Here is a 14,264-nt window from a genome sequence, read left to right on the forward strand (position 1 = left end):
ACCTGTCCCCCACGGACCAAGCGACCAGCTCGTGGTGGCCATGTCTTCATAGAGAGGCGAAGCCTGGCTTGCCCGCTGGAAAGCGGGAGGACGCAGGACAAGTCAGGTGGAGCCCCGTCGTCGCACACGGGGACCGATGAGTTGGGGGGAGGCTCGCTGTCTGTGAAATATATCTAGTGATAAGTTGTCCGAGAGAGGCGAGATGCGTGGAGGCGGGTTGCGGCTGTGTAGGCATGTCCTTATCTACGACGACACGAGAAATGAACGGGCGGAACACATCACGCGTCGTAGTCTATTTGATCTGTTCTGCATTGCGGGGGAGACAACACAAGTCTGTTACCGTCGGGAGCTCGCACGATGCAGGAAATCCACCGGAAGGGGCGGGTGGGGCGGTTGGCTGGACGAGGGACCCTTGCGCGGGCGGGAGGAAGGGTGGAGTCATTACCGGTCTATATTATTGACTTAATAATAGATAGTAGATATTTATATTTTATTAACTATAACTATTCTATAAACACTTGGGATGATGTAATAATGTTTAAAAAAGAGAGAAGTGAGTTTTATAGCGATAGTTTTCTTTCACATAATTACTAACTCTTTATATGTCATAAAATTTAATATCTACAAAATTATAAAATATTTTTATTAAAAATGTTTAACCTATATGATACTTCTATCGTTTCAAAATATAATTCGTTTGATCTTTTGAACTCTAACTTTGACCACTCGTCTTATTAAAAAAATTCATAAAAAATGAAAAATCTTAAGTCATATGTAAAATATATTTGATAATAAACAAAACACAACGATTTTTTGGTTTTTTCTGTAATTTTTGGAATAAGATGAGTTAGTCAAATTTGTGTAAAAAATTAAATGAATTATAAATTGGAACGGAGTGAGTATGCTAGTTTTTGAAACAACGAGATATTTTTTTAAGAAAATACGCTGCAGTCGAGGTAATAAAAAAAACATAAACGAACATGATGTATCAATTTAATCCTATTTCCCGTTGATCCGTGGCTGCACGAATCTTATCGTAGTCCACTCGAAGTCGCCTCCCATTTCGCGGGTCACCGGCTCGCCGCTGCGTCAAGCGAGCGCTTCCCCCCAGATCTCGACTTCTCGAGCCTGTCCTCCGCCCCCCACAGGCTCTGCTGGATCCAGAACCTTCTAGAACCCCTGCACTGCGCGGTGCGCGCCATCCTCCTCCTTCCTTCCATCCAGATCTCGACACCCCTCGCCGGCCCAGACCTCCGGTCCTGTCGTGGCCCCGGGGTTCGGGCGGTGAGTGAACCTCTCGTGGAGGATTGGTAGTGGATAATTCGTGTGCCGCCGCTTGGTTTATCGACTTCTTATTCTCGCTTGTTGCGTGTGGCTGACGCCCAAGCTTTAGCAACGCAGAGTCATTACTACTTGGTTTTGGTTACTTGGTAGTGCCCGTGCACAAAGTAGAGGGACGTTTCAATTTCTTACACCTCGTCACCCTGCAGCATATTTGTTTTTTTATCCCGTTGTGGCGGGCATTTTCTGCCCCATGACTGTGGCTGTTCTGACAGTTTGATACGCTGATTATTAGGACCGGCAGGATATGTGATCATGGCTATGGCTGCTTTCTAACGTAATAATATGATCTCTGATCGGGTGAACTTATTTTCTTAATCTTGTTATTAGGCTGCCAAAGAATCAGTGGCCATGGGATCTGCTATCCTCAACAGCATTGCCCCCGAGGAGCCTAAAGTGGTCGTGCCAGAGTACGGTGAGACGGCTGATATCCAGGACAAGGAAGTTAGTATGGAACAGCTCTGCTCCATAAGCACCTATGATCAGTGGACGCCACTCTCTGTTTCTGGCCAGCTTCCCAAACCACGCTATAAGGTCTACTTCGGTTGTCTTGACTGCCTAATTTCACTTAGCTCATTTAGTGACCTGTTGTCTGTGATGACTGCAGCATGGAGCTGTGGTGATTCAGCAGAAGATGTATGTCTTTGGTGGAAACCACAATGGCCGTTACCTTGGCGACATTCAGGTAAATTGTTCATCAAGATGTTGTATTTATTAATAGCTGCATTTATGGGCAGGCATTCTCACAACCATCTTGAATTGAGATGTTGTACTGAGCCAGCACCTTCATCTTACTGACAATGCCATGGATCTTAACATCGGGAATCCTTTTCTGATTAAAGGTTTTGGACTTCAAAACTTTGTCATGGTCAAAGCTGGAAGCTAAATCACAAGCAGAACCATCAGAATCAGCTGGAGCAGTTCCGTTTTCTGCATGTGCTGGCCATTCAGTGGTAATCACCAAAAGCTCTTTTCACTCAAGTCTTAGGGAATCAGCCAGTTTTATCCCAGTTGGTTAGCTTATAACTGTATATTGTATTTGCATCTGTCTTTAATATCTTTCAGATTCAATGGGGAAATAAGATCCTATGTCTTGCAGGACATACCAGAGAACCTGCAGAAAGTCTCAGTGGTTAGGCTAATATTCCACTCATCTTTTGCTATTCATTTATCAGTGTCTTAGTTCTTATTTCTTATGCGCATTTATGACAGTTAAGGAGTTTGATCCACAAACCTGCACTTGGTCTACCTTGCGTACTTATGGAAGGTCACCTGTATGATTATGCTTTTCTGTGTTTTATTGCCAAAGCTTCTATAGTATTTATACAAATTAGCTTGTTACCTGAAGCTTGCTTTTGTTTTTCGTTGTTTTCCCCCAAATCTGTGATGAATTTTCCTATTTCCTTTAGAGTTCACGTGGTGGTCAGTCAGTGACCCTTGTTGGAGACACTCTAGTGGTCTTTGGCGGTGAAGGTCATGGGAGATCTCTTCTGAATGATCTGCACATTCTTGATCTTGAGACCATGACTTGGGATGAATTTGAGACCACGTAAGCTCTGTGAAGTAAATTTAATTTGAATTGGTTGATTTGTATTAGAAATGGTTTAGGTAAAAGTAAAACTGTAAGTGTGGATGTGTTTTTATGCACTGGTCTCTACTGGATAGAATTCTTAGCCTTCCTGTTTATGTTGAACTGGTTCCTTATATAATTGTGGAGAACCGAAACTTCATAATTTGCTTGCAGTTGCAGCTGGTAATACATTTGGTCTAGGACATGGAATAAACTTGTATTATTCTTGCTCTGCTTTGAGGTGCAGGATTAATATCTGACTGTTTTCAAATTATGCTGTTGCTCTCCAGAGGCACTCCCCCTTCCCCAAGGTCAGAGCATGCTGCTGCTTGCTTTGCAGAGCGGTATCTTCTGATATTTGGCGGGGGTTCTCATTCTACATGTTTCAGTGACCTACACCTCCTTGACACTCAGACAGTAAGAATATTTTTTGCTCTAAAACTGCTATGTAATCCTTTTGGGAGTCCAAATGAATCACTTGGTCGTTACAGATGGAATGGTCAAGACCAAAGCAACAAGGTGTTACTCCAGAATCAAGAGCAGGACATGCAGGTGTAACTATTGGAGAATATTGGTTTATTACTGGTGGTGGAAATAGTAGGAAAGGTAAGGTTGAGATGTCTGACAGTTTTATTACATAATGATTTATGACTTATAACTCAACCAATTTTCTATGGCATAGATATCAGGCTTGTCTATGTTAGTTTAGTTGTGTTAATCATTTTATTTTCTCTTTATATCATTTAATTTTCTAAAAAATATCATAAAACAAATCCAGTTTGCATGCGCCCAATCTACTGCAGGTGTCTCAGATACTCTTGTACTCAACCTGTCTACGTATGAATGGTCAGTTCTCACTAATCTTGAGGCCCGTGCACCCCCTGTAAGTGAGGTGAGCTCATTGATATTCTGCGTACTCTAGTCACTCGAATTTTTTTAGTATTTTCAACTAAGGAAAAAACTTGCTTCTGGTTTGAAGTTTAAATTCTAACTCAATCAAGGTGACCATATATGGATTTAAGTCTCTCATGATGGGGAAACTCATCTGGTCTAATAAATTGCCTTTTTTAGAAAGTTATATACTCACAATTATTCATTGATTGTACTAATTTGTTAGGTAATCTTGCTGTTAGCCTGTTACTGATATTCAGAGGCATGTTTATGACAGGGCTCAAGTTTAGTAATGCACACAATTAATGGAGAAAATTTTCTGGTGTCATTTGGAGGATATAGTGGCCGTTATAGTAATCAGGCATGCTTTTCTATGATCACTCTAGTGTTTTTAACGTGCCCTTCTATTCAGCTGAGCAATTCTTTTTGTTTAGGCTTATGCTCTCAAGGCAAGTCTCAAACCAAGTGTCCCATCTCAACAAATAAATGAATCAGATACAAATGGCTTTTCTCCCTTATCTGTGGCAGAAAATTCTAGCAGGAAAGTCATATTTGAAATTGAGGAACTTAAAGATGAAAAGGTAATGTAATGTTTGGATGCATAAACACAGTTCCTGTTCTTTTTTATTCTTAATAACTTTTTCCATAAACACAACTTCTAGATTGTTTCTCTGGTATGTTCATTAAAACATGCATTTTTCCACTATCAGCCTGGCAATAGGGCAGATAACAGCAAAACCTTGGGACAAGTAGTTATGGTTGAACAAAACGAAATAGAAAACAGACTTAATCAAGAGCACTTGCAGAGTCTCCGCCTGAAGCAGGAACTAACTGGTCTTGAGAACAGAAATGCAGAACTTACTGAGGCAAGCTATATCTCACTTACCAAATTGTGCAAAACTGCAGAGAATGTAGATAATATTTACTTACAGGCTACTACTAATGCTTAAGTGATGTTGTACTTGCATTGCATGTTGATCTCTTTGTCTATGACCTCTGTAGAAATATCTTGTGATTGCCCATTTCAGTCAAAACTTAAGGTTGAACATGATAGAAAATCTTTCAAATCAATGCACCTCAATGAAGTTATAGGTTGCTACTGCTTTGTATTGTGTCAAATATTGTACTTGAATCGAGTTCTTAGAAATGACAAATCATGAAACAAGGACATATACACATACAAGAGAATCGCAACACACGATATATTGATGGCAACTGTCACTTTATGAGGAAGAAACATGCTTTTCAGCTCAGTGATCAACTTCCATTTCTGTGTCCGGCTCTCTCTCTTATGCAGGAACTCCACTTAGTTCAAGATCAACTTTCTATCGAACAAACCAGGGCTTCCAAATTTGAGGTAGGCAATAATAACTTGCGAGGAAGGATCTTGGCTCATGCTCTGGCACTTAGATTATTTATCATCTCAATACCTTATGCCATGCTATGGTTTTAGCGAACTTAGGTTTCCTTTTAAAATCTATCCTTTCCTGAACAATGCTGCTTTATACTCTTTCCATTATAAAATTGAAGTCGTTTTCGTTTTTCTAAGTGCATAATTTTTATGCACCTAGATATGCACTATATTAAAAATTATGTATCTATGCTATGTATCTAGAAAAGCCAAAAACGACTTACAATTTAGGATGATGGGAGTAGAAATTTAGAGAAGGGGACATTTGGAGCAGGGATAAGTTAAATTTGAGACAATCCAATAACTTGGCCTGTTGGTGGGTACATTACCCAAATTCAAACCCTTACCCGTAGTCTATGTGAGAACGACTACGACCGGGAACTGGGCTTAGACATGTGCTTTGGCGTGGAACAAACAAGGGGATTTTTTTTACCCCCAACATGGATGGATCGGATAATATAAAATATGTGGGAACCACATGTATATCTAGCCACATTAATTTGCACAAAATAGCTTCTCGTTATGAAGAGTTGTTTCCAACTTTTTTTTTGTTAATTTTGCGAAAATTTTAAGGTGTGATTATAAGATTTTTAATTTTAGGGTTCAACTTTTAATAGGGCGCCCACATTTAATCTAGCTACACTAGTCTGCACAAAGTAGTCCGATGTCATATGAGACATCTAAAAGAAGTTCCAATCAATTTTGTTCATTTTTAAGTGAACGCGAGGTTTTAGAAAGTTCATTTTTTAAGTGAACGTGAGGTTTTAGAATTTTAGGGTCTGCCTTTATATGTGGGTTCCACATATAGATCTTGTTTTGTTTACCTGTACAAAGTTATATGCCATTATAATTAGTTATTTCACCAAATTTTAATCAATTCACTAAAATTTTAAGGTGTGAACACGAGATTTTCATTCAGGAGTCCAGCTTTAATGAGTCATTTCACCAAATCTCAATCAATTTCACTAAAAATTTAAGGCTTGAATGTGAGATTTTTCTTCCATAGGCCGAGTTTTGATATGGAACCCACATGTACATATATCAGGTATATCTATAAAATAGTAATTGAAACTAGTATTTCAACTCAAGCCAATGACATGGATAAGGTTGATTATTATCCAATGGGTATGCAATAGATTGGAGAGGGTAAGAAATGAATAATAATGATATAGATTTGGGCATTGTTGGCGTCGATTTGGTCACCAAACACTATAATGAACCGCCTAACAGTACTTGACACCTTTAGATGATGTAGGGTCGAATAAAGTTGAAGAACTTTAGAGCACTGAGTCACCTCTATGATGGCCACCACCTATTTGGGACCAAACATCAACGAACCCTAGGGCCTTCTCGTGATGAGCAATACCTTGGATTCGGCTCCACGAGGTGAACGATGGCGGCGGTCCGTGATGGGTCGCCGGGTCGCCTGGCGGTGCTTGCTGCAACGGCGCGGACTATCCGCGACTCTGGGCTGGACGGTCCGCGACCTGGCGGCAGAAGCGACTTCTTCCCTGTGCTCTATCCGGACGGTCCGCGCTCTGGGCCGGACGGTCCGCGATGGTGTAGGGTCGTCTTCTTCTCCTCATAGGACCTAGATCTTGCCCCATGCGGGAGAGACTTTAGGGTGCTTTGGGTCAGCAGGTCACCCGGGGCGTCCCCAGACTACGTAGACCTATGAATTAAGAGATTAGTTCAAGGAAGAGATCTTGAGTGAAGTAGACGAAGTAGATCTTGCCCCTTAGGAGGGATAAGATCTTAAGATGGTCTTGGGGTCGACAGGCCACCCAAGACGGATCTAGCGGACGTAGAGTCGAATAGGGGTGGAGGTGGATATGCGGAAGGCTACAACTTAAGCTACATTACATCTACTCCTAGGGCAGGAAAGGTAAATAAAATAGATAGGTTCGATTGGAATGTGTTCGGGGGTCCTTAATTGGCCGCACCCCTTTATATTTATAGGGGAGGTCTAGACCTGTTCTTAAGCGATAACCAACATATCCCACGTCCATGTTTTCAAGTCGATAAGTCGAGTCGAGTCGACAAGGTACCGACTTGGTGACTAGTCGATAAGTCAGTCGACTAGTCGTCGACTTGCCAATGTAGTGACTGTTTTGGCTATATAATGGCTTCATATAGACAATATAGCATTTATATATGAAGAAAGGGCATGTTTTACGTCATTTGAAGCCTGAAATTGAACGAAACTGAAATAAACAGCAAGTCTTACCTCATTTGAAGCCTCAAACTGAACCAAATCAGCCACATAAGTGATAAGTCATAAACTCATAAGTCATAACAGTCATATATAGACATATAGTTCAAATTGGAAATCAAATAGCAATAAAATATAGTTCAAACTTGAAAGGAAATAAGCTCCATTAGATAGCTAAGCTGCAGCTGCAGCTAGATAGATACTAGATACCCTAAATATCTCTCAAATCAAGATCATCCAAATCAAGGTCAACCACAAGTGTTGGGAGGTAGGGTTTATGTTGTATAATGGGCCTTTGGGCTGCTTGGGCGAACTGGGACACAAGTCGGCCGACTTGCCAGACCAAGTCGACGACTAGTCGACTGAGAATTTCCAGTCGTTGCCAAGTCGTCCGACTTGCTAGAAAAGTCGAGCCGACCTCACCACTCGAGATCCTAGAGCCGACCCGACGACTAGTCGACGACTTGAAAATAAGGTCCCACGTGATTAGATGGATAACCACGCACGAGATAAGGATAATCGCCTGAGTTAATCTGATCGCGGGGCGCGCGGACTGTCCGGGCCCAAGGGCCGGACCGTCCGCCACTTTAGGTGCTCAACACATGCCCCCTGCCTTTTGGTGGAGCTTGGCGAACCAAAAGCACGAGCACACTTCGAAAACAATAGATGTCATGAGTTATTTTGTTCTCGAAGTAAGGAGTCAGCTCGATGCAAGTAATCGGTTCTTGTGATCAAATAATATAAATATTTGATGCATAAAGACCGTTTCAGATTGCATCTTCTTCGGCCGTGTCTACCTGATCAACATATCAATAGGCAAAAACTTGTGGTGCCCCCCAGCCCGAATAAGCAAACAGATTTGGCCAGTAATACAGATTCATCGCCATACCACCCCACGGTTGAGTAGGACAACACATCGGCGATGAATAGACTGGAAAGCACCGTGACATCCCTAGAGGAGGATGACCAGGCGATCTTGGTTGTACCACTTTTTGGGCCGGTGTAGTCGGCCTCTTCTTTTCACAGACCGCCTTTTCGACTTTGATTGTTTTAATGGCCGTCATGTGGAATGACCTTTTTCATATATTTAGCAAGCAACTGATTAAAAGTAGGGCCGACTCTACTGAGCTGGCCAAACGTTCTAGAAGTGTTTTTTCTCCCTAGTACCTGTTTTGGGACGCTGTGGTTTGACGGTCTGAGGTCACTACTGCTTATGGTTGTCCGCGGACCGTCTGGCCTTCATGACCGGACTGTCCGTGACTGTCCTAGACTGTCCGCCTTAGTGCCTAGACCGTCCGGCGTATGCAGGATAGGTGACCATGATCGGTATCTGATCGTGCTTGCCCCCGAGCGTCTGACCTACCTTTTGGATGGGGAAACAAGCTTAGCACGATGTTTAGAAAAAGATTCATCCGCCATATCAGCCACTGAGGGCAATGATGTTCATTAAACTATAGAATTTGCTCACATGGGAGAAGCACATAATAGCCAACTCAACGATGCATCAATTTGAGTATTGGCTGTACTAATAAATGAACCATTAACTTAAAACTATTCGGCAATACTAATTATGTAGTTTGCAATTAAACAATAACCGAATAGTGATAAGCAAATATTATAAGCATGCTCATCCCATGGATAAATATAACCGAAGCAAATTAGAGCAAGAATCATAACTACCATCAACTGAAATACTTCGGCTTTATATAAGTAGTAGCACATTACAACTATTCATATGCATAATAATTCGGTTGCACTCCTCCATATTATAAAGATGCATATGGAGCAAAATGATGCCACGAAGGATAACCAAACATACCTTGGGACGATGTATACTGCACAACTGGAAAATATGGACGATGCAAAGACCAATAGCTTTGATGGGTTGGGGCAAACCTTTCACCCAAATGTCCTGTACATGCTTTCTTCCTTATGTTTGCCTTCACTCCACCTCTTCCTAAAGCATCATCCTTACCTTGATCTTGAGAACTCCCATTAGGGACCCATGTCATGCCTCTCTTCTTCAACTTTTGTGCACCACGTTTTTCTAGCCTCTTGTTGTGCCAAATTGATAATCGGAGTGGGCTTCTCGGTTGTGAATTAGTGTTGGACGACGATACGTCTTCCTTAACCTTTGGCATATTAGGCTTTTTAAATTCAGATCTAGTACCAGGACTATTGCTAGCTGATTTTTCTATTGTTTGGGCACTACTAGCCGAAGTATCCAATACTTCACCTGGCTCACATGAATTTAGATCTGATTTTTTGTTTTTTCTATTATCCCTCTTCACTACATAAACTTTTTTTGCTCGACCACTCTATTCTTATTTTGAGCTCTAGACCGATTCTTAGAAATAAAACGGTCTTTGTTATATGATTGTTTCTCAAAATCAGAATTGCTATGAGGTGAATACTCTATGTTATGTGGTCTAAAATATGAAGAAGAATAAGTGTTTGAATCATACTAGCCCCAAGATGGATATGGATGAAAGTACGAAGGAGCTGAACCGTATTGCATTGGCATTGACGGCCCAAAAGGAGGATATGTTGCTGATGCATGAAACCCTTCTCTTCGCCAATCTTGATTTCTAGATTTGCGGTTCGGAGGTGATCTTGATGACTTCGAAGGCACTTTAGATGACTTAGCATTGCTAGTTTGATCAACACCCTTTGCCTTGATTTGTTTGTGATATTTAGCCAGAAGTTGCTAAAAAATAACCTTTGACCTTTTATCCTTTTGTTTATCACATCCTTCACCTCCAAAACTTTTAAATTTGGGCATATCTGGTTTACCATGTCCCTCGGCACCTCCGGTCTTATTAGCCTTTCTTCCATCCGGAGCCTTTCGAGTAACCACTCCACGTGATAGATTTGGCATGCGAGGGTCACCGATGATAATATTTTTTCCTTTGCCTTTATCGGCCGAACATGGCCGAACCAAGAATTTCTTGTCTACCGGTCCTAATGTGTCGACATGGACATATGGCCTGTCAATCTTCATTTCTTGAAATCTCAATCGGCCTTCATTTACAACTGATTGTATTTGTCGACGGAAGACATTACAATCATTGGTTTTATGAAGAAAGGAACCATGCCATTTACAATATACACACTTTTTCAATTCCTCTATCTGAGGAATTGTGTGCGGCAATTTAATGTTGCCATTCTTAAGTAGCTCATCAAATATTTTATCACACTTAGCAACATTAAATTGAACTTAACTTTCCCTTTTGTGCCGAATGCAGGGGAGAGCGAGCAGCAGATTTAGCCTTAGCAGGCCAAACAAGCTCATCGACTTGTAATTTTTTCGGCTTTTTAGGGGCTGAAAGGCATTCGACCTCATGCGCGGGTGATGGCATGCTGCGACCATAGTGCGCTGCAAGTGGGGTGGAGCATGAAGATTGTGTCTGACGCGTAGTGCCCTGGTCTGCGTATGCACACCCGGACGGTCTGATCTTGGTGATCGAACAGCCCGCAGAGGGACCGGACGGTCTGGTATTATATCCGGACCGTCCAGTTGTGCTGGGCTTTGCCTGCGACCCTTGTGGCGGACTCGGTGTGACTCCGAACTGTCCGGCGTATGGTGTTGGACGGTTCGTTGAAGGGCCGGACGATCTGTGATCGTGCGCGGACTGTCCGATCGTGCCCAAAGCCGATCTACTGTGCAGTGAGGATGTTGACAACATTTGCCCCGGATATGAGTTCATCGGCATGCCGAAATATGGCTGGGACCGAGAAGCCCCATTTGTCGCTGATGTATTTGACACAGTTATTTTAGTGCAGTGGGGAGCTGCCGCAGCAAGGCTAATAGGGAATCGTGCTTTATTTCCCTCTCTTTGACGACCTTCTGGTGGCGATCTATCCTGAATTTTGAGAGGTACCACTTCTCCGTCATCTTTTCTATCTGAGCCTTTTGTCGTTGAAACGTCTCGTCCATCATCTTCATGTGGTCTTCTAATTTCTCATACTCAGCGGCTGGCGAGTTAGTCAGCCTTGTGATGATATCTGGGGCAACATTGTTGTGATCTTTGTGACCGACCATTGTGGCTGATCTAATAGGTCTAACTTAATAGGTCTAATCTATTAGATCAGATATGGTAGATTCAATATTTTTGTCTCCAACGGAGTCGTCAAAAAGTGTGTTGGCGCCGATTTGTTCACCAAACACTATAATGAACCGCCTGGCAGTACTTGACACCTTTAGATGATATAGGGTCGAATAAAGTTGAAGATCTTTAGAGCACTGAGCAAGGTTATTAAAACGGTAAAACGTTGGAACGCTCATGGGTCAAATTTTGACTTTTAAACGTAGTTTTAAACAACACAGGAAAAATACCAATACATCATAATTTCAGACAATAATATGAAATTAAATACCAAAATAGAGAGGTTAGTGGCTTATCAAAACTCCACCCATGAGCTGGATTGAACCTCAAAAGTAACTAATAGACTGGACCCAAAAGTAGCTAATGGTCTAAAATGCATAAAACACTGCGTTTTACAGTTTAGAACGCCAAAACGCTAAAACGTGGTTTCAACCTCTAATTAGAGTTTTGACGTTTAAACGTAGTTTTAATAACACTGGCACTGAGTCACCTCATGATGACCACCACCTATTTGGGACCAAACAACAACGAACCCTAGGACCTTATCATGATGAGCAATACCTTGGGTTCGACTCCATGAGGTGAACGGTGGTGGCGGCCCGCGATGGGTCGCCTGGCGGTGCTTGTTGCGGCGACGCGAACTGTCCTCGACTCTGGGCCGGACGGTCCGCGACCTGCGGCAGAAGCGACTTCTTCCCTGCGCGCTATCCAGACGGTCCGCGCTCTGGGCCGGACGGTCCGCGATGGCGCATGGTCGTCTTCTCGTAGGACCTAGATCCCGCCCCCTGGGGGAAAGACCTTAGGGTGCTCTGGGTTAGCAGGTCACCCGGAACGTTCCCAGACGACGTAGAGTTGCCTATGAATTAAGAGATTCGAGAAAGAGATATTGAGTGAAGTAGACGAAGTAGATCTTGCCCCTCAGGAGGGATAAGATCCTAGGATCGTTTTGGGGTCGGCAGGCTACCCAAGACAGATCTAGACGACGTAGAGTCGAATAGGGGTGGAGGTGGATATGCAGAAAGCTACAATACATCTACTCCTAGGGCAGGAAAGGTAAATAAAATAGATATGTTCGATTGGAATGTGTTTGGCGGTACTCAATCGGCCGTGCCCCTTTATATTTATATGGGAGGAGGTCTAGACCTGTTCTTAAGCGATAACCAACAGATTACATGTGATTAGATGGATAACCACGCACGAGATAAGGACAATCACATCCGAGTTAATCTGATCGCGGGGCGCGCGGACTTTCCGAACCCAAGGGTCGGACCGTCCGCCACTTTTGATGCTCAACAGTCATGAACAAGCATGGATTTGTCCACACTCTAGGTATACGAATAGCAACATAATCTCTAATAAACAAAGTCCTTATTTTCACTGATAATCTTTGAGTTATGGTCTTGGGCTTTTTGCCACCTTGCTTATATTGCCAGTATACCATTCTTAAAAAAGCAGTAACCATTATGCTGCTATGGTTTTCTACAAAAAAGGCTTTGTCTAATTTAAACAAATCAGTGAAGTAACTTGCACAATACAATGTGGCGAGTACTGGTTATCAGTTAGTACCTGTTTAAATCATTAAAAAAATCTGAATGGTGCAGTTTATTTGTGTTGCCTTTCATTTTGTGGTACTCGATAAACTGCCTTCATCTCTCTTTTTTTAAAAAAAAACATTTGACCATTGAAACAAATTAATCAATACATTGTGGTGTAAGTACAGGTTATCAGTTAGCAGCACCCCACCCTTTTAATTCTGAATGATTGAGTTTATTCGTGTTGACTTTTATTTGTTCATACTCGATATTGAAATAACAAACATGCTCCTCATGCCCAATGTACAGAATGAAATTTCAGATATTCAACAACGACTACAGAAGATGGATACCCTAGAAAAGGAGATTGAATCACTTCGCTATGAACTGGACAGCACTGTATCCGAAGAAGAATCTTCAAGTGGCAACGAGTTGCACCGCAGTCGGGGCTTTTGGAGGTGGAATGGGTGAACTCCTCGAGACTCAAGGAGTGAGTATTGAAGAGAATACTCTTCCAAATAGTTGTCATTATTTTAATTTTTATGTCTTTCACAAAAATATATGAATTCGTGGATGGTACTAGTTCGGAAGCATATAGAGGATCTAAGCAAACTGCAGCAACATCAACTGTGAAAAGCATCTTACAGAAAGTAAAACGAGTATCATGTGGCCCAGAATTTCCTATGTTAGAATAGTTTCTTATCTGATAATGACACCGACAATGATCACCATAACGAATTATTTTTTTTCATACATATGTGGTGGGATATTAACTTTTTGTCATGTCATCATACTTATGTGCCGGAAATTTATATCATCTCATGTGAGACTTGGAGAGCCTGTTTGGTTGCCTCGGTGAGCCTGACTCGTATCTAAGGAGCCTGGCTCTTGAGCCTGGCTCTTGCTGGTCGTGTCTCTACGTTTGGTTGGTTATATTAGCTTAGCCCGGCGGTCCTAACCTATTCAAGATGTTGTTTGGTTGCTTGCATAAATGCTCGGTGCATGAGCTTAAAAGCTATAAAGTTTATAATAATTTTATGTGATGATATTGCAAGTCTATAATATACCATACCAAGCCTTAATCCACTTTTAGATAACTAAGATTTATTTAATGGACACTAATTATATGTTATTGTTAATATGTCATTAGAAAAGACTAATGATTGCACCGGTACAGCCGGGCTCTAGAGAAATTCCCATT

At 42.0% G+C, this 14,264-nt stretch overlaps 1 protein-coding gene across 8 annotated transcripts; it reads left to right on the forward strand.

Annotated features, from left to right (window-relative positions):
* Positions 1-1,025: 1,025 nt before the first annotated feature.
* Positions 1,026-13,846, forward strand: LOC100272364 (uncharacterized). Of its 8 annotated transcripts, XR_004856894.1 has the most exons (16): positions 1,028-1,284; positions 1,672-1,875; positions 1,949-2,026; positions 2,184-2,294; positions 2,407-2,473; positions 2,554-2,615; positions 2,751-2,890; positions 3,202-3,328; positions 3,403-3,517; positions 3,715-3,803; positions 4,080-4,163; positions 4,237-4,383; positions 4,513-4,668; positions 5,100-5,159; positions 10,671-11,302; positions 13,373-13,818. XR_004856894.1 is itself a non-coding variant. In XM_008674109.4 (15 exons), the coding sequence occupies exons 2-15, from the start codon at positions 1,693-1,695 to the stop codon at positions 13,532-13,534; spliced, it is 1,581 nt and encodes a 526-aa protein (XP_008672331.1). In that variant the 5' UTR covers positions 1,026-1,191; positions 1,672-1,692; the 3' UTR covers positions 13,535-13,846. The 8 variants fall into 8 exon arrangements, 6 of the variants coding, with proteins under 6 accessions (XP_008672331.1, XP_035821601.1, XP_008672337.1 ...); XM_008674109.4 differs by lacking the exon at positions 10,671-11,302 and having other exon boundaries at positions 1,026-1,191; positions 13,373-13,846; XM_035965708.1 differs by lacking the exon at positions 10,671-11,302 and having other exon boundaries at positions 1,026-1,191; positions 4,609-4,668; positions 13,373-13,846.
* The last annotated feature ends 418 nt before the right edge of the window (positions 13,847-14,264 follow it).

Source organism: Zea mays, chromosome 3 (assembly GCF_902167145.1).
Source record: "Zea mays cultivar B73 chromosome 3, Zm-B73-REFERENCE-NAM-5.0, whole genome shotgun sequence".
Lineage (NCBI taxonomy): Eukaryota > Viridiplantae > Streptophyta > Magnoliopsida > Poales > Poaceae > Zea > Zea mays.